Here is a 26637-nt window from a genome sequence, read left to right on the forward strand (position 1 = left end):
ACGACGTGTTCATTATGGCAGTGTGCACATCCCTGCCAGCAGAGGGGTGATAGGACACACAAATTACATGTTCTTTAATTGTATATAGCTGAGAACTGCTATAGTTCACCACCACATAATATTTTACTGCTATTTCGGTTTAGCCTCGCGTAGCCAGACTATATCACTGCGTGGATATGAGTCTGGTGCTTCTATGAGGACGTTTTTTTTCCCAAGGGGCGGGATCAAAACAATGGCTCTGGACGCAATTGGTTAGACCTGCAACCAACTACCAATTACAGTCTCCCATATTTGAATACTGGGCCCTGATTTGCCACCCCAGACTTCGGGAGCAGGAAATGGATTCACAACGGAGCGGTGCCAGACCCAAATCGCAGAGGGCATTTTTTTTTGCACATGCAGATTCGTCTGGTCCCAGGCTAATTTCGGTTATCGACCATACTGTAACAGCAATGTTGATATCGGTTCTCGGCATCGATGCATCGAAGTCACATCGATGCATCCCTAATCACGATTGGTGATGGGTGATCACAGAGAGTAACAGGGAAGATGCAACTCCAAATTGTATTCTATTGTGTTTGTGAGGCAGAAACCTTGTACCTTGATATTCCATCTTTTTTATCTAAGTTATTTTCTTTACATTTCCTGAAATGGTTTTGGCCATACAAGGTTTCCTTCCAATGCTCTATATACTACACACTTTTACACACTGTATTACTTATTACTACTTAATATCCTTGTATTATAACATTTATAACAGTACATAATACCACATTTTTCTTATTATAAATGTTTGGACACAGTCTGGTGGAGCATGCCACACCGACATTTCACTGCACATACTTGTATGAGCATGTGATGAATAAAACCTCTCCAATCTTGATAGCATCTGTTGGTTGACCTGCCAACAGACATATTTGCCATGTTGGGGGTTTTTGAGGGTTGGATCACTGACTGCTGGAGGTTCTACCTTGCAAAGCAGTGTTGGTCTCACGAGCCTCAAAGCCATGCTCCACAGGGTGCATGTTCTGCCAAGATGTATCCATCAAATATCTTGGCAAGGAGCCTGGTGGGGACATGAGGGTTAGGGAGATCCATGGGGTCATGTGTTCATCATGTCATATCCTTCATTTAACCAGGTAAAGGTCTCATTGAGATTAAAATCTCGGCTTGGCCCAGAGAGCAGTTATGATGAACAGGTGTGATCCGCATGAACAGGTACAGCAGGATTTAACCACTTAAAGCCTGTATAATTTGTTGACCGGGGTCCCCGGCCTAGGGGTCTGTACTTGTTCCCTTCCTTTTTTCCCTCTACACCTAATCTCTTCGGCAAAAATGGACTATCTAAAAGTCCTAACCCGATTTGCTATGATTGTTTGCCTATCTATACCGAATGTTCACCTATTATGTCATGCCCAGAGTGGAACGCTAGGGTTTATGTGGTTAATACGATATCAGTGAAAATTCTGTTGACCAGAGACAGAGAGCTGGGCTGCTGTCGAGTCACCCTGTTGTCCAGCTTCTGTGAATCCAGAGATATTGAGTCACCCTGTTGTCCAGCTTCGTTGAATCCAGAGTTGTTGAGTCACCCTGTTGTCCAGCAACTCTGAATCCAGAGTTGTTGAGTCACCCCGCTGAGGCTTCTTGAGGCCGTAAACGTACTGGGGGATCCATGGAACGCTGTGAAACATACAGCACAATACTCCAATTCTTCCAATTCCTCCAGAGCGAGTCTGGGCTCATGAGGTGGTACTTGTGAAAGCACAGAGATCATGAGAAGCTGATTTAAGAAAACATTAATGGGTTGTATTGTTCACTGTACATCATGAGTATACTGTACATGCCCTGGGCTTCATAATTGCCAAATACAGTAGCCACAATGTCCTTAAAAAGATAATTGTTTTAATTAAATAATCAAGGATTCTATTATTTTCCGATTATTATGTTCATCTATCGGATACATGTAGACCACAGTATCACAGTAAAAGAAGAAGGATTGTAATTGCACTGCACAGAGAAATGCCAGCGGCACTTAAACGCAGCGCGTAACGCTTAAACATAGGTGAAGTTGCAAATGATACATCACTAAACCAATTATTTGATTACAAACATTTTATTTGATACATTTTCTTCACATGAACCCAAGCATCCCTAGAGCTTGTAGATCTGCTGTTTTGGCAAAGCGATTTGGTGTAGATGGAAAAAAGGAGGGAGCCTAGTATAGACCCCTGGGGGACTCCGATTAGCTAAGTATATATGGTTTACATGGTTAATTTCGATTAATAATTTCACCCCTATAGGTGCAGGATGTCTTAATGGAATAGCTCTTCCATGCCATAAAGTGAACCCTGGTGCTGAGATCATGTGAAGTTATGTCTGCTGCAACTCTCACATGGTGGGGTGGGGGTTTGCGAGGTTCACATGCTCTGAACATGACCCATATGATCCGTGTTGTTCTTCCAGCTGACTGCCAGCCCCCCTGCCAGAACCGTGGCTCCTGTAGCAGGCCCCATACCTGCGTGTGTCGCTCCGGCTTCCAGGGGTCCCGCTGTGAGGAGGTGGCCCCAGAGCAGGTGTATATCCGTGACCGAGGGGCCCTGAGGCGTGTTGAGCCTGGCACCAACCCTTTCCAGAGGGACCAGCCACGGAGGAGGCCCTCAGAGAGACAGGCCATCGATGCCCAGACCCCCAGACCTGACGCCACCAGACAGCCACTCCGCCCTGTGTAAGTGATGTGCACATATTTCATCCTGCCTTTCCTGATTGGAAGGCTCTTGGATTCTAATTTAAATAGTAGTTGACCAAGAAAGACCCAAATCCTGCATTGATTTGATTAACCAATTACCGTAATTTTCGCACTATAAGCCGCACCTGACTGTAAGCCGCAGCAGCTAAATTGAATGTTTGGAACATATATAAGCCGCACTGGACTATAAGCCGCGGGTGTAAAATCCATAGATTTAGGAGGTCCCCTAGTGGCCGTTAGCTGTAAAAATCCATAGATAAGCCGCACCGTTATATAAGCCGCAGGGTCGAAAAATGGGAAAAAAGTCGCGGCTTATAGTCCGAAATTTACGGTAAGCCCTATTTTATACTCGTCACACAATGATGTTGTGTGGCTGAAATATTTTGGAGAATTTTAGATATTTTTTCTGAAAAATGTCACCAGTAATGACATGCCAGGAATGCCAGGTTGAAAGTGGTTAAAAATATACTCTGATTCTGCCTTTTCAGTATACAGTGTATGAGAGACATTGTTGATGGTTGAATAATAGGGTGCTGGTTGAATACCTTTGGCTTGGATTCCATGCAGTGCCGAAAGCTCTGCCGCTGCCTTTGAACAATAATAAAAAAACGATGTAGCCATGCTATATCACTGACGACTGAGAGGTTTTAATATGAGCAGAATGTCTCAGACTGGATTTATACTGCCATTCTGTTTGATCTATGATGGCACACGGACATGCAGGCATGGCAGCCGTAGACGATTATGAAATGCTTTTGGCCTGATGTCATGGCAAAGTGATATATGTCTTCATTTGAACATTATGCCTGATTTATACTTAGTTGTGCGTGGATGTTGTGCACCAAAAATGTTTAATCTACAAGCAGACAACAGGTCGTGCTGCAACACATTGTGAGCTTGTAGATCAGCTATTTTCATTAAGCGACACCCGTGTGCAACTAAGTATAAATCAATACATTTTCAGTGAAACCCGGGCTCTGACACAATTTCTGGTGTTTGCGAGTATAGCTACTTTCCATGTGCATATGAAATATGATTTATATGAGTTCTCATTTCTCCAGAAAGACAACAATTTAGTTTTTTGAGAAATAATTCAAATCAGATTTTACTGGGTTTACTGTATGTTGGAGAGATTTATGCTCATTATTATCACTGTTAACAGCTTTGAATAAGCCAACTAAACAATAAGAAATTGTATGATTTACATTCACTGCACAGTAGCTCGTTATAATGCTTTGCATTGGTTGTTGTGTTTATCATTGTATTAAATCAAACCCAATGACTGGGACCATATGTTACGTTAAATCCTTATGGGGCTGCAAGGAAAATAAGCTAAACACACAAACAGAGCATGTTCTTCATCATTGCAGAGCAGGGCTATACTGTACTCTCACTACTTGGGAGGTTAAGAAGTCATGGTTTAGAAACCGTGAATCCACCAATGTAAAAACTTAGAGAGACAAATTTTGATTTGCCAGACAGCGGTATTAACTCCTGTTATTTGCTATGAAAATAGAGACCTTGTTTGAAGGAATATGCTTTTCTTGAGCTTCACTACTGTATAAACATTTCAGTTTCTTGCTTGACTCATTTAAACAACAGTCTACCAATGTAGGTGTAACAACTGCTCTGTCAAGGTCTTTTTTTTACACATTCAGCAAATTCTCCAAAGTCTACTAATCAGACAGTTGCATGGCTCATACTTCTTGGCCGGGACACAATTCTATTTCTGTCCCAATCTCACTGGAAATGATACTAGGGAACTTTGCTGCAGTTTTTTTTTTCCTTCCTTCAACTTGCTTACTGCGAAAAGTTGCTGTCTTGATTTGTTTTTGGCAAGTTTTTATCATGGCTCAATCCAGGCCTACAATCAAGGAGGATGAAAGGGAGTAATTGTTTTGTTACTGGAAATATTATGATGGATTGTTGCATAGGGCTGTGGGCTTATCTTGTCAAATTGTTCTAAGCTTTGGACATAAGCCCAATGCCTTTTGTAATCCATCATTTGGAGTGCCGTAAATTGTGCGGGCACTGACTGTAGGGCACCTCTCAGTTTTCAATCACATCTGGGTAATATCTCTCCACAAAAATCTCCACAACATTTCACAATTACAGTTGACATTTATGGTTCACCACGTCCTAATCCTGAGGCATGAGGGTCTCTGTCGCCGTTATGTCACCCACTGTTCCTGGTGGTGTTATGGAATTATGCTGGCAGAGTCCTCCACATGTCTCTTATAGTGCAAAGGAATTCTACTAAATGGTTTGGCAGATGGCTCATTAAAGGGATTTATTTTCTTTTTTTTCTCCTTCTTTTTTAAATGTTCTTTTACCAAGCATGAGTGACATTGGAGTCACTAATCTTACTAGCTTCTAATCAATACAAGGCCCCTGTATCAGAAGTGCACAGTTGCTGTGCATATGTTTTCCTTTTGTTATTGACTCGTAGGACATTTCTGTGGCATGAGTCACAGAGAGTCTCAAAGAGAAACAGAGACGGAAGCTGCAGGTTTGACATTACAAGAGGCAGACAGTCTTCCTGAGTCACGCATGCCTCTACCGTGAGCATTTGGATCTCTCTGGGTTCTAAATGGAGCTGACTAAGTGGTTTCAGCAGGTGTTGTTAAGCCGAGGATGAGCCATTTCCCCCTTGAACACGCTGCTCCAACTAATCCAATTATTTAAAAATGTAGCCAAGCAGACCCAAAAATCCTTCAGAAATAGCCAAAGATGACACAAAAGCTGTCCAACCTTTGAAAGGTATTAGAGGCCGTATTTAGAAACATTTAGTAGAATGTACTACTAAAGTGCTTGTGTAATGCACAATAAAGCCCCAGCCCGGCTGTGAATGTTCTCCAATCTTTGGGTCTAGAAAGAGATTGGAGGTGTGGAACACACACCCCAGAGCAGTGATGGGTGCAAGTCTCGGTCTAATATATCAGGCTGTGGCTGTGGCTGTTGCCCGGGCCAGAAAACCAAGAGCAACTCGAGGTCAGAGTGAGAGAGAGAGAGAGAGAGAGTGAGAGAGAGAGAGAGAGAGAGAGGAGAGAGAGAGAGAGAGAGAGAGAGAGAGAGAGAGAGAGAGAGAGAGAGAGAGAGAGAGAGAGAGAGAGAGAGAGAGAGAGAGAGAGAGAGAGAGAGAGAGAGAGAGAGAGATGAGAGAGGACCAGTGCCAAGGCTCATTAGTAAGGAGAGGAGCAAAGAGGAGAGGTTGCCTTAGATCAGACATAGTTGCACACTTCTAGTACACCCACACCTCTTTCCTTCCATTACCCAACTACTGTTTATTACTGACTCCACTTCGATTGCCAGTTGAGTTACACCAAGAACAAGAAAGAGGGAGAGAGACAGAGGGAGGGAGAGAATACATAATAACAAGGGAGGAAAAAACGAGAATAATAGAGAGCGAGAACAAGATAATGAGTGAGGGCTATTTGTGCAGAGGAGATAAGCGAAGGATTGAGGAGTTGTCTAGCTGGCTGTCGACCCACCACCCTGTTGTCCAGACCTGACACTTGGCCTTCCTGTTCACAGCCTGGACTGGTCCACGATGAAATCAGACCATGTGGACCGTGTCAGCAGCAGATGGGGAAAGCATACTGCCTGGGAGTTTGTAGTTTGTCAACAGTCCTGTATATTCCGGAGGGGAGACTCTCTGTCCAAGATCCCTAGAAAGCAGGTGCAGAATTCTCTAAAGAAAATTGAATTTACAGTAGCAATGCGCCAGAGGCTGAATGCGCTACAGGCTTTTCCGATTAGTCATTGAACACCCTGGTCACCCTGTTAAGAGGATACATGTTTGCTTCCATACTATCTCTGCGGTTATTTCACAGATGGAATAAAGTGCGTCCTAAGCCTTTGTAGAGACTTTGTAGTCTCGATAGTTACCAGCAGGTGAATGGCTGTGGTAACATTTGATTGATGGCTAGCAAAACTATCCTTTGGGATGTAGGCTTGACTGAGGTCCCAGATTTCTTTGGATTAGCCGGAACTAGTTTAATTAAGAGTTTATTTTTCCTCTTCACACTGTGTTTACATTCCATATGTATACCATGATAGTTTGAAACAGAATATAATTTAGTTTTTCAGTATAGCACAGTATAGTTAGCACTATAACAACAATCATTTCTCTGTATTTATTTTCTAAATACTCAAGAGGGCTGTGTGTGCAGAGGAGATAAGGGCAGGATTGAGGAGTTGTCTGGCTGTCTGTCTGCCCACCAACCTGTTGTCCAGACATTGTGTTGGAACAACTTTCCCGTGGTGGACCAGTCCAACAGAGTTGTGTGACTGGATCAGATGCTAGTCTGGAGAAACTCCGGCCTCAGAGGTCAGCCCCAGACGGTCAGCTCCTGCAGATGTGCCACTGGTTTCTTTGACAGAGGGGGAGAATGTTATTCTAGAGCAGGAGTTCTCAACCATTCTGTGTCAAGGACCCCCAAATTGATATAGTAGTCCAACTAACCCTGTACAGTATATACAAGGCCACGGACCCCCATTTGAAACGATTTTGTGTTGTTGTTATTTATTGTCTCCGCCAGGCCGAAAGGCATGGCGAGAGAGTATGTTTTGCCCCCTGTCCGTCCGTCCGTCCGTGTGTCCGTCCGTGTGTCCGTCATTCTGTCTGTGTACAGCTAATCTCCAGCACTGTTGTCTTGCTCGCAGCGAAACTGTGCACACACACTCCCTGGATGCCACAGCAGAACCTCTGCCCCAAATTTTTCACATGGGCCTTTTATAGCGCCACCAGGAGGCCGATTTGTGCAAAACATATTTTTTGACAGTACTCCTACAGATTTTGTCCGAAAATAACGCAAATCGGTACACATTATCTCTATAGTCATTAAACGAAACTTGTCTTTCAGATTTTTCATATTCCATCCTGATTGGCTAAAAATGGCTTCCAAAGTTTGCAGGAGTGCTCCGTTTTGAACAAAATGCCTCAAATTATGAACACAGCATGCAATTTCCTTGAAATTTTGCACGCGTATTTCCACTAGGCCGAGGAAGAAATGCCACTTGAAAATTTTCAAATCAGCCTCATGGTAGCGCTATAACAGGCCGATTCGTGTTTTTACCTATAACTGCACCGATCGGTGTAAAACTTTGTAAGCGCACTCCCTAGAGGTCAAAGAAAAACCCTTGCCCTGCATTTTTCACATCTGCCTTTTATAGCGCCACCAGGAGGCCGACTTATGTAACATTTATTTTATATTACTCCTTCCGATTTTATCCAAATTTCACGCAAATCGGTACACATGATCTCTATAGTCATGTGATCAAGTCGGATGTGTTTGCTTTTTCATATTCCATCCTGATTGGCTAAGATTGACATCTAAAGTTTGCAGTAGTGGCTTGTTTTGAACAAAATGCCGCAAATCATGAACGCAGCATCCGATTGCGGTCAAACTTTGCACACACATTCACACTATGTTGAGGAGCAAATGCCGCCCTTTTAACATTGGCCTGTTATAGCGCCACCAGCAGGTCTTATTTAGCAGAACATTTTTTTTTATCAAAATGCCTCAAATCATGAATGCAGTGTCCGATTGCCGTGCAAGGCCTAAGAACAAATGGCACCCTTTTCACATTGGCCTATTATAGCGCCACCAGGAGGCCACAATAACCTACCTGACCTGGCGGAGACCTGTGCTCCGAGGAGCACTTTTTCTAGTTTTTACATAATTTTGCACAATATTTTGAGATTCGTATATTTTTTCTCCAAAATAGCAGATTTACAAGCTCACAGCGCGTTGCACCACCACACGTTATGAGCTATTTTTGCATATCTGAAGTGTAAAATTGGGTTAAAGTGGTCATACTGTACCCTCTGGAACCCCCTCAAGGACCCTACAACTATTGTTCTAGAGAATAAACCACTGGGTGAATAATTCTGCCATTTGAATTTAGCACATTTATGAATGGCGGCCCGGTCCTGAAACATGGATGGACAAAACCTATGAGCATTTTTACACTCTCAAGAGTTAAATTTGCACTCAGGATTTTCCTGTGCATCCACAAATTCTCATGGGCTCTGGGGCCTGAGAACTGTTGATCTGACCCCCCTGTATTCCTCCACTCTCCACCCCCCCCCCCCCCCCCCCCCCCCCCGCCATCCTTCCTCCGGCCCCTTCACCTTGTCAGCATGGAGACCTCCAACGGTCTGGCCACCTGACAGCAGCCTTGTCTCTGCCTGGGCCACTCCTATAAAATTCATAATAGATGCATCTCATATGCAGCTGGCAAATATATAATCCCTCTCTCTATGGTGGAACAACACTTCTCACTGTAACCCAGACTTTCCTGTGGGGACTATTGCTCAGTAGGAGTGAAAGGATCATCCCTGCCAGCATACGATTCTGGTGGCCACAGCCATGGCTGTCAGCCCCCTTCATGAGGGTCAGCGCCAGTGGAACTTTGATAAGGCATGGAGGATGCGTTCACTGCCTCCTCATGGCCCTAGAACTCTCTCTCTCTCTCTCTCTCTCTCTCTCTCTCTCTCTCTCTCTTTCTCTCTTTCTCTCTCTCTTTCTCTCTCTCGCTCTCGCTCTCTCTCTCTCTTTCTCTCTCTCTCATATACATCAGTCCTTCAGAGGAAACAGAAGAGGCGGAACAGGATGTGTGTACAGCATAGACTGACACCCCTCCAGAGGTCATTTCTCTCTGGCCTTCACCATTACATAATCAAACATGTGGAGAGTCCGGCGCAGTTACTTTGATTATTGAACAGTGCAGAGCACCTGTACAGGATGCAATTCATAAATTCTACTTTATTGTCTGTCTTGAATTGGACCATACATGTACACATCCAATGCCTTGGCCTGCTATAATTTAACTACAAACCGTTGATAATATTTTAATAATTAAGTTAACTATTATACCAGATACTGTACTTATACTACTACTACTTATACTACTACTACTATACTACACTGCAAACGGGCACCACTGCTGCGTTCATGATTTGTGCAAAACGGGCCATTCCCTGATTGGCTTTGGAAGCCAATCAGGGAATGTTATATGAGAAATCTGACAGATACATCTTGATCACATGACTACAGAGATAATGTATACCGATTTGTGTGAGGTCAAAATCTACAGGAGTAATATAAAAGATATATGTTTTGAAAAAATCTGCCTCATGTTGGCGCTAGATCAGGTCTCTGTAAAAAGTTTGGGACAGAGGTTCTTCTTTGGCGTCCCGGAAGTTTGTGACTAAATAAGGCTTGGGTATGTGAAAAACAACACATCGGCCTGGTATTTTTGCCCTCGTTTATAATCTATACTATAATATATTCAGTATAATATTCTATAAAACAAGACATGGTCTAATAACGTGTAGCCTCGGAAACCCATGCCTTTTTTTTTGTTACAAAAGAAAAAAGTCTGGGCGAACCATGCAGGAACGGTGGTTTCGGAGTGGGAGTGAACCTTGTTATCTCCTAACCAATCAGAGTGCAGAGGGGCGTCGCTCTAAATTTGGTGACGTCAGCGTGTTCCGTGCACAGGCCGGGGGGGGGAAGGGGGGGAGGGGAGGGGAGGCGGGGACATAGATTGGTGAAGCAATAGGAAGCGGCGCTGGAATCCAACCACCTGGGTTTGGATCCGCCCTTCAAGACCATCGTTAGGGCTCGCTCTTTCAGGCTAAATAACGTGTGACTTTAAGTGGGTCTTGGACATCATGTTGATCTCAGACTCAAATTTCAGCTCAATTAGATCTGCATTGTCTTTCATTGGAAAATGTACGTTAAATATAAAAAAAATATATAAAACATACTAGTGGCAGCATGTGCAAGAAACTGCCATTGGTTGCTATAGGAGATTGGGAGATTGGCCCGGGACAAATACACAGACAGACTCACAGACAGACCCAGTTCTAGTACGGCCCGGCCCCTAGGAACCACGCGGTAAAAACAGAATGTTATTAAAAGTAAGCATTTGTCAGAACAGTCAGGATTAGGCCTTTAGTCACCATGCAGAGTTTTTCCATATGATCTGCAGCCATGTAGGCAATTAGGTGGAGCCTGATTACATAAGTCAGTCATACACAGTGATGTATTGAGGTGTCGAGGAAAAGCCACCCAGGCACATGTAACATAATGACCCTTAAACGGATGATACATTATGCCTTTCACTGCCGTAACTGTTTGGCTCATGCTGGCTCCAAGGTTTGCCCGGTGACTAATACTCCCGGTGGTTTGGTGGCTTGTTGACTCAAGGCTTTGGACTGACCCACACAGCCGCTTCTCAGAGGAAACTGTGGTCACAGCGGGAGTTCTTCATGTTAATCGTGGATCTCCAGACAAACCACACCACCAGCAATGAAGGAAACCGCTGTCAAAATACTCTAGGTGACCTCACCACCTGCCGGCTCGTCGATGCGTACAGAGATATAATGTTTTATTAGTAATAGCAGCGTTAATGGTAGTAATGCTCGCAAGTATACTTTGAGGTACCTTTTGTAACTGAAGCTCTGTAAATGTATTAAAAAATAGGAAAGAAAACATATTATTGAATTATTAAAATACGGGTGGACATTGCCACTCACCATGTTAGATAAGTAGATTGAAAATACATTTATTGATCCTGTGAGAGACGTTCAGTTGTCATAGCATCACCACATTATGAAACAAAGGACATAATACAGATAGGGGCAGATAGATAGATACATCTGAACTTGAAGAGTAAAAAATATATAAGAAAGTAGGAGAGGTAGCAACGTAGCCTACAGGGATAAGAAATAAGTTAAAAAAAAAACGCAAAAGATAATTATGGTCTTGCCTGGCCATCTGCACTTAGACAGAGTGACAGACCGTTATGCTGTATGAGCTTAACATGTGTAAATATGAATGTACTGTAGTCAAAGTGTTCATGAACAATTTATCCCCAGTGGTGTCAGTAAATATGTAAAGTCAATTTACACTGGATAAATGAGGAATATACAATCTAGCAATGGTAAAACATTCTTCCTAACTCTGTGAGAGGCAAATAAATAAGCTTAAATCCCACAGTAGCTCTAGGTCTCGTAATACAATATAGTAGCCCGGTATGTGTGTTCTGAAAACTACGAATGTTAAATAGCTACAGTACCATGCCTGGGGGGAGCTCTCTGTACTGTAACACCTGGCAGTCTGCTATCCTAATCAAACAGGAAGTGTCCAGAGTTGTCCTCTTGTCTCGCTGCTCTACTTCTGCCAAAATAATAGAAGCCAGCGACTGGGAAGTAGAGTAGAAGGGTTGAGAGTTGGCTTGTTGCACTCTCCTGAATAGAGTTCTATCTCTTTCAGAAATACACAGTAAAGTCCTCAGAGTTAATTTATCCATTGGTAACTCTCAGGGTTAATTTAAAGGGAAACTTTGCAGTTTTCAACCGAAGTCCCATTGTTCTGATGCGAGGAGATTAATAACATAGTGTTATAGTTATTTTTTATTGTCCCTATGTCTTATGTGTATTTCTTGTTTCATGTCATCGGGCATATGTATATATATTTTGCGATATTTTGCAAAGAAGTATACAGAAGGCATGGGTTATTTTTCTATATTATTTTCTATATTGTTAATCTTCTCCTCATATCAAAACAATTGAATGTTGAAACTCAGTGAAGTTTCCCTTTAACACTGGGTTTTACTCTGTAACCACATGACTACGTGTTGGGTTGTGATCTACTTCCCCCGATGTGAGTACGGTGGTAATGAACTTGAACGAGGTCAGGCTGACGGGGTCAGGCTAACGAGGTCCAGGCTAACGAGATCCAGGCCAGCGAGGTCAGTTTGGCTTAAATGCTGATGCTACAAACTTGACCTTTGGTCCTGACCCTGGTCCCCGGTGAGCATTTTCACTTGTGATGTGAAAGGACTGGGTCTTTCCGGAACATGGTTGGACATCCTCTGCCGTGGGTTAGACGGGGGAGGACACTGTGTCGATCTGCTAATGCTGGATTATTGAACGTCAACACGGCAGAGTGCAGAGTCAGCTCAGGAGGTGACCTTACTGACCTTGTCCTCAGCTGAACTCTCCAGAGTGTGGGTAGAGAGATGAAGGCTAATACGAATTATATTTGACCTATTAGACATATTTAACACCAACAACAACAAAACAAAAGTCAACATGATATCTTTGTCATATACAGTAAGGCCCTTTTTTAATTTCATCTTTATTTTACCAGACTTGAATTTGAATATAGACTGTAAAAGTCTCACAAGCCATATCTGGCCATGACAGCCATTAACTGATTCACTGCCAATCGCGTAGATCTACGTGAACTAAAAAAAGAAAATATATATATATATATATATATATATATATATATATTATTTTTTTTCAATTTGACCCAAAGACCAAGGAGATATGATTTTTCGAAGATCTAGACTCCTATCCACTTCCTTGTTAACTTAAAACTTAAAAATTCTGTATCTCGGCTCCTGAGTACTTTTTTTTTTTCAATGAAAAATCTCTGGCACTGGCTAAAAAAATATGAAAATACCTCTGGCAGTTAATGGGTTAAAGGCAGTTTTAGAACAAAACAGTGAAATACTCTACCGAATAGAGAGAGATAAATTATTCTTTATATACATTATATAAATTAACCTAAAGTGAATAGCACTAGCAAAATACAAGGAAATTCGGTGTTACATACTGTATTCACCGTACACTTTATTGAACTTGACAATTTGTATAAAGACTACTTTGGTGTTTGAACTTAAGCGTTATGTACTTCATAGCACGATGAATAGCAAAAATAGCCGATCTACAAGCTCACAGTGCAATTTTTTTTTTTTTTGGGGGGGGGTGGGTGGGGTGCCCAAAATGGGGAAGGCAGGGTCAATGTGGTTAAACACAAGTTCTCCTAATGGGAAGAACCTTAACACTATGTGATATTGACCGGGCCAGGCCAGGAATCAGAGTCGGTTGGTTCCCCTCTGCAAACATCGAGCCAAACAAGTCCCATGAGTGCCTGGCTTCCTGCTAGGCCAGAGGGAACAAAGGACCATAGAGAACTCAGCGTGGGACAGATATGTCTCTCTCGCTCCCTCCCAGCCAAACTCTCTAAAGCCCCATCAGAAACATGCTCTCTCTGCCTCAGCGCCGGCGGGCTGAGGGTCCCTGGCCAAATGCTACTCATCAACCAGTCCTGCAGCTGTTGGAGGGACGAAAAAACAACAGTTATTGAGAGAGAGCGGGAGCCTCTCCCAGAATGCACTGCATCCTCCAATTCCGAAGCAGATGGAGGTAGCATCAATCAGGCTGCGTTCCAGTGATAGAGAGTGGTGTTGAAAACATGAATTAGCTATATGGCTCTGTGTTGGACCAGTTTATCCATTTAGAGGTCAGGAGGCAGGGTCCCCATGGACTCAGGCAGTGGATGAAACCTGTAGTTCCAACTCCAACACCAGCAAGTCAATGTTAAATGTCAAGCAGGTCCACAGTGAGCACATCTATCCTACAGCTTTGCTGCTCAGAACGTGGATATGCACACATCTGACATGTACTGTATTGTACCAGCCCCCCCACAGACAAAGATTCTCGTCAACTCTTCCCATTTCCAGATGTCGAAAGTCAATTCTTTTTTCTTTGCTTTCTTCACTTCTGCTTTTCTCCTTCTTTTTCTCAGTGAAGTTTTTTTATTGCCTTTCAAACAGCTTTCACGGGGCTCGTGTCGAAAATTCTCTTGATAACATCTCTTATTGAAACACCTGTTTGGCTTTTACTGTAGAAAGTGTCTGACATTCTGACCCTGACCGGGGGAAGACATACCTTGAGGCAGCAACTCATACTACCTCTTCCTGCTGACCTGTCTCCTTGCAATTTGCTAATGATGCCGAATGATCTGACTGACTACAATAAACTACTGCAGAGTAGGGATGGCCAAATGGAGACATTTTATTAACCGGTTACCGTTAGGCCTTACCGATTAATTAATCGATAACCGTTAAGAAAAAAATTGTGTAAAGGGCCAAAATAAAATTTATTTCAAAAGGGCCAAGTCTACACAGTTTGTTTTGTGTCTCCAGCAGAGTTTCTAGTGTCTCTATCTCTCTCTGGAAGAGGTTGCACATGAACTCTGCAGCCGCACTGAGGCGCTCCAACACAAAGAATACCAATACAAAGACGAGGAAGAAGAAGAATAAAGTGGAAGTTACGTGTGGTTACAGGTGTAAACTTGGCCAAAAAACAATTAATTATTTCTTTTGGCCCCAATTTTTTTTTTTTAAACGATTAATCGTTAGTCGTTAGTATTAATCGGTGGTCGGTTAACGGTTACCGGTTGGCCATTCTTACTGCAGAGTATTAAATCTCTCTCTCTCTCTCAGTTCACCACGTCTCCAGGCATTTTGATTCTGGTCCCTGAACCGCAGTAACCACGTGCTTTGCTTCCATCCAGAACCACGGCTCACTGGGCTGCTGCATAGCGCCATTCTCCACTCTGCAAGCGCCGAAGTGGAAATACACAAGTTGGCAGGGGTGTCACCTCCTCCTGGCCCCCAGTAGATGAAAAGAAATCAACTGTTTATTTCACAGCTTTTGGCCTGCGATTAAGTAGACAGTAATAGTGATACATGTGAACTTGGAGCATCTGCAGACCTCGTTGGGGTCAGATTTCCTGAAGTGCTATTTTCATTCAGACACTGGGTAAATGTATGCCTAGAAATTTAAGTGAAACTTCATCTCATCATTTCTCTGTCTAGCAAGCATGTTGTCTGGTCCAAAGAGCGATCTTTGCAAAATAAATGTCTGACAAACGTTTGCTGCTGCTCTGCATTCTGACCAGGGACCCAGTTGCTCTGATCTGAGCCTCATCCCCCGGGGCAGATAACGGCCCATAGCATTGAGCGAGTTCAACGAAGCTTGCTTGTTCAATCTAACCCCATTGTAATTCATTGCACCCAAGGCCTGGCTGCTACTAGCAGGATTCCTGGAAGACTAGCCAAGCCAGACAGAGCGAACATGATTTAATCCAGTCTCTATGGCCGGTGCGATAAACCCTCTTACACACCCACCCAGATTTTCACAAGGGGAAAATATTCTGCCAGGAGCCAAATTAGCCAAGTCATAATGACTCGAGATGCTATCAATCCAAGACTGCAATGTAATTGCTCACTCATGTTTGGCCTTATACTTATTTGGCCTTCTATACAAGAAGACCCAGATTTTGCCCTGGTTTTAGGAGAGAAACTTTTGTTTGAAACACCTCATAAGTTCTTCTTACCAGTTGTTTTCAAATTATTCCTATTGTGTAATGCGACTCCATCCTTGGTATACCAGCTGATGACTTACACTACTACATATGTAGTACATGTTGGTGGCAAACAATAGTGTAGGTGACTGTAATTAAATAGCAGGTGATTACCATTAAATGACAACCATTTCTAGTGAACAGTGGCATTGTGCCATACCGTACTGCAAAACACGTTATGAGAGTGCTATGAATACTACATAGTCTGCTCTGTTCATTAAAGCAAATCTGATCAAAAAGGTAAAATATACATAACATATGTATTGTATTTGTGGATTGTGAATATTTGTAAAATGTGACATGCCGTTGAACCTGAAGGGACTTCTGGCTTCTGGTCTGATGGTGGTTAACCACTTAAGCCCTATTTTGTCGTACTGTTGTTGCACAGTGAAAATAACCAATCTAAGCACTCAACGCATCATACCACAACATTTCGGAACATTACCAAGTATCCCAAGTATTGTGAGCGTAATAGTGGATGTGGGTGTGTCAGCAATGTTCCATTGATAATGTTTTCCAAATCGCTCACTCGTTCACTAGTGGATTACTGTACTTAGGTTGTAATAATAATAATAGCTCAGATTTATATAACGTTTTTATAAGTACCCAAATTCGCTTTACATAAAAGTAAAGGAACCAACTTTATTAAGAAAAAACTAAAATAACTAGAAAAAGTGCTCCTCGGAGCACAGGTCTCTGCTAGGTCAGGTAGGTTATTGTGGGGCAGCAATGTTCGGAATTCGCCAATCATGATGGAATATGAAAAATCGGACGGAACCATCTTGATCACTATAGAGATAATGGGTACCGATTTGCATGATGTTTGGACAACATTTGTAGGAGTAATATAAAAAAGAAAAGTGTTGCAAAAATCGGCCTCCTGGTGGCGCTACAATAGGGCAATGGTAAAAGGGTGGCATTTGTTCTTAAACGTAGTGCGAATGTGCGTGCAAAGTGTCACCGCAATCGGACGCTGCGTTCATGATTTGTGGCATTTTGTTCAAAACGGGCCACTCCTGCAAACTTTAGATGTCAATGTTAACCAATCAGGATGGAATATGAAAAATTAAACAGATCCATCTTGATCACATGACTATAGAGATCATGTGTACTGATTTGTGTGAAATTTGGATAAATTCTGAAGGCTTAATATACTTTTTTTTTTTTTACATAAATCGGCCTCCTGGTGGCGCTATGAAAGGCAAATGTGAAAAATGCAGGGCAGATGTTTTTCTTTGGCCTCTAGGGAGTGTGCGTGCAAAGTTTCACGCAGATCGGTGCAGTTATAGTTAAAAATACAAATCAGCCTTTTATAGCGCCACCATGAGGCTGATTTGAAAATGTTCAAGTGGCATTTCTTCCTCGGCCTAGTGGGAATGTGCGTGTGAAATCTCACGGAAATCACAAGCTGCGTTCATGATTTGAGGCATTTTGTTCAAAATGGACCAATCCTGCAAACTTTGGAAGCCAACCTTAGCCAATCAGGATGGAAAATGGAAAATTGGACAGATCCGTGTTTATCACATGACTATAGAGATACTGTGTACTGATTTGCGTGATGTTTGGATAAAATGTGTAGGAGTACTGTCAAAAAAATTGTTTTGCAAAAAGCGGCCTCCTGGTGGCGCTATAACAGGCCCATGTGAAAAATTTGGGGCAGAGTTTCGCTGCGATCAAGCCAACGTCAGAGATTAGCTGTACACAAAATGACAGAATGACACACGGACGGACGCACAAACACAAACACACACACGCGGACGGACGGACAGGGGGTAAAACATACTCTCGCCATGCCTTTCGGCCTGGCGGAGACAATAAAAAGAGAAGTGCTAGATTAAAAAATATAAAAGTCTAAGCAAGGGTTGGGGGGACATCTTGACTCGGCCTCAGCTGGGAAAGGCTTCAAGAGGTGGGTTTTGAGTGTAGTTTTGAAGGAAGGGAGGGAGGGGGTGTCTTTAATATGGTTGGGGAGTGCATTCCAAGCCATTTTGTTGGGTGTTCCAAACCTCAATAAAAAAAGTTTAATCACGATATAGTCCAATACAAATTACTCAGAATAAACCTCAAATGATGAACACTACTACATTAGCGCAAATGTCCCTTAATGCAAAGCAAAGATGTTTGAAATGCGGAAAAACGGGCGCAACAAACTAACATGACAGCAGTGAGTTAGACGGTGGACGGCGAGTACGTAAATGTTGTTTCAGTTGATGTTTTCATAGTATTCATTTTAATTACCGAAGATAAAGTTCATGGCTAATTGCTTACTTTTTTTGGGGCCATTAGTAGTTCAAGTGATTGTTAGCTTTTGTGGTTAGCATTTCCATTGCACTCATGATTGCAACAGATCAGACACAGGGGATTGGGGGATACCCTATCTTCAGACATCAGACTTCAGATCAACTTTATTATCCTACACGGACAAATTAATTTGGTCCAGTGCTCCAGACATAAAAACACTATAAAATCCACAGTAAATCAATAGAATACACAGTAAAGGTCCTTACACACCGGGGCGATTTTTTTCATGCGAATAATACGTTTTTTTTTCAAACCTTATAAAGTCAATGCAAGCTTCCACACCAGTTTCGCGGAGCGAAAAAAGCGTCTTTTAATTATTCGGAACGAGTCTGAATTTTGCGTATATTCGCATATTCGCCGGTGTGTAACCGCCTTAAATGTCCTTACACACCGGCGAATGTGCGAATATACGCAAAATTCGGACTCGTTCCGAATAATTAAAAGACGCTTTTTCGCTTCGCTTTTCTGCTTTTTCGCGCCATGTACGCTTGCATTGACTTTATAAGGTTTTTAAAAAAAGCGTATTAATCGCCCGAAAAAATCGCCCCGGTGTGTAAGGACCCTAAGACTTGAGCTTATAGACACATTAAATCACATTAAGACAGAGTAAAACAATAAAATTAAATAAAAACAGTGAATCACTTAATAATCAAGTTTGGTATGAAGTGCAAAATGTGCAAGTTACCTGTTAAAAACCTGGTAGAATCTCTTTCCCCCAGTCAGGTTGCTATACTGTGACCGATAATGTGTTCCAAACTATTTGTTGTTATGCTGAATCATTCCCTGTAGTGAACTATATATATTTAGCTATGTAGTGAGTTGTGAATGAGTGAGCAAATTGGAAGACAGCCAATGTGCAAGTTTGACTAATGACAGCCATATAAGTGGCAAACAAACATTACGTTCCTCTTGCAGCACCAATAAAAACCAGTGGTGTGTTGTTCCTTTTCATTAGGCCCACCTTAGCCTGTTAGCACCAGGTGTAACGATTCCGCTGCTGTGTCAAACTTCCCAACCCGTCAATTGCACTGTCGAAAACACATTAACCTTTACCACCCTCAAGCTAAACAACCTAGAGTTATCTGAGGTGTATGCTCTGAAGTGTAGCCACTAGCCACAGTAGCTCTTAGTTGTCTATCTGAAAAACAACGTGTCATTCATATCACCCATTTATTGCTGCCTTTTGAGGTTGTGATCAACAGCCAGGGGACAACAAGAGAAATGGCTGTAAAAGTCTCTCTTAGCTTTCCTCAACTAATTTATCACTGCTCCCCCAGAGGCCAATGTTTTTGATAATGCACGTAATGATCTTTCTCCAGCCGAGCACAGGCTCTCTGTCGCTAATCAAATCCACATGGAACTGGTAAAATATGACTTCATGGTAAATTTATAATAAGGATGTGCCTTATCCTTACATTCATTGTTCAGGCAGGCAATTCTCTGAAGCCAAACGAGCAGTGAGTAATTTTTTTAGGGGATACAGTATGTACAGTACAGATCATGTAATGCTCCATTGACACGCAGACATAATGCACCCACCCTAGTAGCACTGGCCGTGAGAACAGCTGAGACTCTAGCTAGGTTATAGCACTGACCACCAGAGATTAAACATTCACAAAAGGCTGTAATTTAAGGCTGGGCTTTGATGTGACAGAGGCTGGTGTTGTTATTTTAGAATTTTAAATTGAACGCCAACATTACCACCCTCCCGTCATTTGACCTTGTTGCCATGAGGAACAAGCAACAACAATATCGTAAAAATGCCCCAAGGGCTGTGAGGGATATTATGTTTTTTGTGGCATGCTCAGGATCAAACCTTGAGATCTTATTGAGAGAAACACATGGAGACCTCAGTGGTTGAATGGTGAATGAGGGGCCTTTGCGTAAGGCCCGAGAAATGAGATGTGTGACCACAGTGGTGGTTGACCGCTGGTGGTGCAGCTGGCCTGGTGTTCTGGCTGGCTGGGTGGGTAAAAAAGGATTAATACATTCTCAACTCCCAGACACTTCTTTTACCTCTGAGAATACACACAAAGCCTGCTAGGAGAGACCAAAGACTTGACTTAATTTCTCCAAATCCAAGCGAGATCAAAGCTGGACATCAATCAAATCTGTTCAAAGGAAAAGAAAATCACCCTATATTATCCTATTATCTTTTAATTCCTTATCGAATATGTAAACTCTGCCTCGATAAAAGCAAACAAAAAAGATCAATTTTGTGAAAAAACTAAGGAAAAAAAAAACAATTCACACTTGGCAAAGTAGACTCTATAGGCTAGTTAGCTCATGATAGCATCTCGTCTGACAATTTGGAATGCTTCCTCTTTTCCTAGTTGCATCGTTATTCTGTTCTTGCGGTGATGACCAAGATTCATAGCTCTATTGGGATTTGAACACATAACATTAGCAGGAGTTGCTAAAGTGTGCGTCTCTTTGCTCATGTTCTTCAAGTAAATGCCTCCTGGGCCCAGTTTCAAGGTCTGCTCTCTGCTGCCCATGTCTACATGCTTTATTATGGTGAACCAAAGCCTTCTGCTCAGAGCATTCTTTAACACTGTGACTGTTGTACAGTACGTACCACGATACATGCTATCAAAGTGCCTCTTCCTCTCAGAGACATTTTGCTGCTCCAAGCTTTGAGGGCTAGATACTTTAGTCTTACTGTATATCACACACTTCTCTGTAAAATCCTGAGTCCTTAACCACAATTCAAAGGCCTAATCAAGTAGAAAATGATGTGGACAACAGGATGGCTCCAAAGTGGATCTCAGACATGGCTCCAATGTGGAGCCTATGACATCAGTCATCTATGACGTCAGTCATCTATGACGTATTTATGACGTAAGACTCCAAATTTGGCAAGGTTTCAGCGCAATCACAGCTCCCATTATAACATGTAAATATAAAACATTTTTTTTTGTGGAGGTATTTCTGTGGTCTACTGGCACTGTGCATACACATTTTGGTGCTGATCGTTCCAGCGGTTTGCGAGATCAGCTCCGGACGGACGGACGGACGGACGGACTGACAGACAGACAGACAGACAGACAGACAGACAGACAGACAGACACACACAATGAGCTGACATTGATGTAGTTCACTGTGTTTGTGTCACAATGAGCAGCTCATGGGTGATAAAGGTGATGATGATGAAGAGGAGGTCGTTGTGTACCGCTGTCACCGCGGAGGTCACAGCCACACGCTGGGAAAGGGTTAAAAACAGCAGAGCAGGTGTGTGGTGTCGCACCCTGGTGTCGGACTACAAGGAGGCGTGCAGGGAGGTGGTGGTCGGCGCCTGGGAGCGACCGCTCAAAGCGTTGACCTACCTGGGCCTGCTGGGCGGAGCCTCCGCCTGTGCTTACGCCAATCCCGGTGAGGACTCCCTCCGCGGCGCGCTCCTCGAATCCTCGAATCAGCTGGGGCTCCTGTCTCCGTGGACGCGCAGTGGCACCTCCGACGGGCACGTGCAGAGCCTGGCCAAGCTGCACAACGAGGGACGACTGCGTCACCTCAGCCTGGGCGTGGCCTCGCTGGCGTGGCGCGCCGATTACGACCCGGGCGTCAGTCTGTACGAGTCCAGCTGCACATACCTGACGGTACCGTGGCGGGAGCTGCATCAGCGCGTGCTGGACGTGGGCTTCGCAGGACACTGGTGGGTACTGGACACCAAGATGAAGGACTACGACATAAACGAGGAAGAGTTCAAGAGCCTGCCGACGCACATGCAAGCCACACTGCCCCCCACTGTCCAGGAGGTGGAACGCAACGAGAGCTTGCATAAGGCGTCCTGGCTGCCTCTGAAGATAGAGGAGGAGGAAGAGGTGGAGCTAAAAGAGAGCCGTCAGGATGCTGCTGTAGTCCCGGAAATAGTAGAGGAAGAGGAGCAAAAAGAAAGCACAGCACAGTGACAAGAAAAAAAAATCTAAAACAAACAAACATTAAAGTGCCGCGTTGTTATTTTCGGCGAATGTTTGCCTATCATGGCGTGGCCAGAACGGGGAGGCTAGGGTCCATGTGGTGAATTGACCAATCAGGGCTCTCGTCCCACTGGGTGTGTGAGATCTCCACAAATACTTTGGTACCGGACTCATATATTTATCATGACTATCTGCATCATGTATATTTGTGATATATTTCAACTTGTGATTTTGGCTACTTGATCATAAGTAAAAGAACATAGTAATCAAGGACAAAAAAAAAAAAAAAAAAAAAAAAAAAAGACAGACACACACACGCTCTGAGATCCTGTCATAGACGTTTAGCCTCTCAAAAATAGATTGTATAGCTTGTAGATCTGCTGTTTATGAAAATGTTCACCTATAATGACTTGCCCAAAATAGGGACACATGGGTTGTTAACTGTGGGAGTTTAAAACCTTTAAGACCCTCTGACTTAAATGTAATGAACACTCAGGGTTTTTGCAGGGCATGTCCAAATCTCCAAAGGTCCTTCTTGTTCCTCTCGGAAGTGCGTGTTAAAGGATGGGAATGACGCCAGGTTGCGTAGCTGTGGTCCAAACGCCCACATAGTGGACTGCTGAGCCCACAAGCTCCCACGCTTCATATTTGAATGCACAAGTGTATTCTGTAAATACACCAATACGTCTACCTTTAGTTTGGTGCCAAATTGAGTGCTTGCAGTGATAGCGAGATGTACAAAGTCTTCATTGTTTAAGTTACTGTCTGTGCGATTGAATAACAATTAGCAGGTTTGCCAGATTTCTGTTGTTGTTGTCATCCAAATTAGTGTGATGATCCACAAATTCATTCTCCAGCTGTGAAAGGATTTACGATCTCTTCTACTCTATGAATTAGATAAATGTGTGTAAACTTGGGTTCTAAACTTTGGCCTCTATTTATTTACCATTTACTAAATAGACTTAAAATGGTCCTAATTACAAGCAACTGTTATGTAATGAGGGGATTTTGGGGATTTCTGTCAGAAAGAGGTAAACAGAGCCATTAAACATGTTTAAATAGTTAATAAGAGGGTAGACTCAGGCAGCTACGCAGCTCTTCTCTTGATTTTTCAGAGAACTATAGAACAGGGATTCCCAAACCTTTTCTGTTCTACATTCAAAAGAAAAAATTGGTTGTCTTAAATACATTATGAATTAACCACTTAAGCCCTATTAAAAAAATAGTGCACATACAATCTCACATGCTACAAGCTTCTAGATCTGCTATTTTGGTAATCTTTGGCCATTTTTGTGCTTGGCTCTCTTGTTTTTAGTAAGAAAGGTAAAAAAAAAAAAAAACACTGCATATTTACCCGTGACCCATTTTGGGTCATGACTCATGGACCCGTCTTTATGGGTTATGAAAGTTTAGGAAACACTGCTGTACAATGTCCCAGGGTCTTGACTTTGGTCTGTCTGGAGGTCATGTCCGGTATGATGCTAAATATAAAGGCCCAACACAAAGAGCAGTCTGGCAGAGCAAAGCCCAGAGGCTGGGAGTTGCTGGGTTGCATGTGGCAAGACCCTCGCTGAGATGCTGATGCCAAACACTTCTGCCTGCTCTCAGGCGTCCTTGTTTAGACAGTCTGTGTGAAGCCAAATGGCTCCCTCCAACATCCAGACGATCTCTTGATATCAGTTCTATTTTCTGCATTAGCTGCCATAAGCCAACTATCCAAGCCATTAGATGTGGGTTCTGACTTTGGTATTTTCAATTTCAAACAAATTGGGATGAAAGATTAGCTTTGCCAAGGTAGGCTTGTGGTGAGGCTGAAGTGCCGAGGGAAAAACTGTTTAATATCACAATCCTTTGCCTGTATCCAAGCCACTTGGCATTCTAAGCCCTACAATAATAGGATGTCTGTTTTGAAACGTTAGTCTTAGTTGACAAATATGATTTATTCTGTATGATGAGGTAGAGAGATACCGTATTAGATGAATATGTGATAGCGAGTGGATCAGCTGTTGCCCAGTCCTATAGATAAACAATGTTATGAGCTTATAGAGCAGAGCGGGAGATGGGTTCAGATGTAAACAGTCTCTGAGGAACTGGGTCAGTGTGTGTGTGTGTGTGTGTGTGTGTGTGGGGGGGGGGGGGGGGGGGGCTAATGCATGCTAACCGTGGATCATATCGGACGATCAAATAAATACAGTGGGCTAGCTTACTGGCTACTGTTTTGCAAAGGGCAACTTTCAGGAACAACACATTCACAGCTGAGATGATAGGAAGTGGTGTGTTTTCAAAGCCCCCAGTATGGGTTCTGTTCCTGGCACTCTTATAAAAAAGAAAGAAAGAAAAAGAAACTGCCGCACAGAACGTCTCTACGGAAGCATCACTTTTCCCTGCCTCTCTTCAAAGTTTGCCGAGCGTTTGGCTTGGCAGCGGTGTTCATTGCGTTCTATTAACAGCATGGTTTATGAGATACAGCATCAGCAAAAGGATTAAAGATCTGTGGTGTTGTTTTTCTTTTTCTTACTGTTCCCCAGTTCTCAGCAACATGTGCTGATTGTGCCCTCAACTGCCCCCCCCCCCCCCCTCCTGATCCAGCTCATCTGGGTCAGAGGGCGCGGCTGGATCAGCGAGTTGGAACTGACGATTGTGCTGTCTGTCATTCTTTTTACAAGAACTCATACTGTATGCATAATGTCGTAATGTGGTGACGGGTTCAAAGATTCTTAGCCGGCGCGTGCCAAGTTATACTTTTGTAATGTGTTGGATACTTTGCATTGTTGTTTTGAGCACAGTGTAGGATTTTGGCCATCACTGTGATTTTCAATTTCCCCGAATGTGATAGATTTACTTCTAATTGCCTTCCACATATGTGAAAGGAATGATGAGCGCAAACAGCCAGTGCCAATATACGTCTCGGTCAGAGTTCTCCTCTCTATCAGTTGTGATCTAGAGCTTTGATCAAGTATTTGGACTCGGATATATCTGGCACTGGTGCGGCAATTCCTTTACTCTTTAATGTAACTCCTAAACACATGTAACACATTTCACTATAACACATTACATTGAACCTTACACGCACAACCCACATGCAGTGCATAGGCTGTACCAAAGTCATTTAATTGCCTACATGATAGTTTGGTCTCACATGATTCTCGCATCATGTGAGACCAAAATCATGTTTGTCGTACGTATGCAGAGCGACCAAGGGCCCAGCATTGGCCTTTGAAATTGAGTCTATATAGGAAGTGACAGTTCATATGAATGGCCTGTAGCTTTGCTGTTTTACCCCTGCTGGTGTCAGAAAGATTTTTTCTCAATGCAAGTGGGTGGGTTTTTGACGAACTTTAGACTTGATTTTCTTACCTTAATAAACATTGTCATAAATACTATATGCTTCCAGTCGCTAGTTTAAAGTCTTCTTTCAATCATCATGATATGCGTTTTGTTAAATTATGAGCCCATTTATTAAAAAAATTACGATAAAGTAGGGTATGCTCTAGAAGGGGCGGGATGATTTTATTGACAAGCTACACAACCAATAGCATTCATTCCCCGCCCCCGCTCTTGATTGACAAACTACCCAACCAATAGCATTCATTTCCACTTGCATTAGCTATGCGATATGACACGATGTAGAAAGATGGTGGATTTGAAATTCCTGAACAATCGGCTTCATTTACGGTCTGGTGTCGCTTTGTCCATTCATTTTTACAGTCTATGAGAGCGACGAAGTGTGAGATCAGAGTAAATGCCATGATCCCTTGTCCACAAACGACGGTTCAGGTAAATAGAGTTCAAGAGAAAACAAGGATGTGCCACAAAGCTATGTCAATGGTTCTCTGGGGCAGTTGTTACTGTAAGGCAGTCATTCCAAACATAGCTTACTGGACCGATCAGTTCACCCACTTGCATTTAACTTTTTCTTAAAGGAGGAGTTCACCCAAAAAATTACTTATTTTCTATCAATTACACACCCCATGAAGCCTTGATTTCATGGATTTATTTTTGTTTTTGTGGCATTCCTAAGACAATAATTTGATGACGTGTGTATTTCCGGTAGGAGACACAAATAATTGACTTTGTGTCTCCTACCGGATACATTAGCCGGTAGGAGACGGGAATCAAATTATTAGCTTAGGAATGCGACAAAAACAAAAAAGAATCCATGGATTCAAGGCTTCATAGGGTGTGCAAATGATAGAAAATACGTATTTTTTGGGGTGAACTCCTCCTTTAAGTCCACTTAGCTTTCATCCAGCCCTCACCAGTCATACAACAGTCATGCAAATTGGTGATGCTCTGCAAGACAGTTGAAGACTATCAGTTGAAGACCCCCACACACACACTCATTTGATCATTGCTTTGTTTCCGTCTTCAGTCCATATGTTCATACAGCAGCCTTCTTATACATACCACTGTGGCCTGTGATTTAATTAAAATGGCA

The 26637-nt window shown here is 42.9% G+C and overlaps 2 protein-coding genes across 3 annotated transcripts in view; both read left to right on the forward strand.

The window, feature by feature from the left end:
* The window catches only part of LOC308075284 (latent-transforming growth factor beta-binding protein 2-like), a 130035-nt gene that overhangs the window by 20667 nt on the left and 82731 nt on the right, over positions 1–26637 (forward strand). For both annotated transcript variants that reach the window (XM_080415039.1, XM_080415040.1), the window contains exon 3: positions 2464–2725. In XM_080415039.1, the coding sequence (XP_080271165.1) occupies positions 2464–2725 (262 nt within the window). The remainder of the gene's footprint in view (positions 1–2463; positions 2726–26637) is intronic.
* On the forward strand, positions 21367–22464 carry LOC308075285 (mitochondrial import inner membrane translocase subunit Tim29-like). The gene has a single exon (XM_080415041.1). It carries the CDS (start codon positions 21399–21401, stop codon positions 22188–22190), a length of 792 nt encoding a protein of 263 aa, XP_080271167.1. The 5' UTR covers positions 21367–21398; the 3' UTR covers positions 22191–22464.

The sequence above is a fragment of the Gymnoscopelus braueri genome (assembly GCF_963280865.1).
Source record: "Gymnoscopelus braueri genome assembly, chromosome: 19".
Classification (NCBI taxonomy): Eukaryota; Metazoa; Chordata; class Actinopteri; order Myctophiformes; family Myctophidae; genus Gymnoscopelus; species Gymnoscopelus braueri.

Bases quoted from the DNA above. Each gene is read 5' to 3' on its own strand.
- LOC308075285 (XM_080415041.1), top strand. From the start codon at position 21,399: ATGAGCAGCTCATGGGTGATAAAGGTGATGATGATGAAGAGGAGGTCG.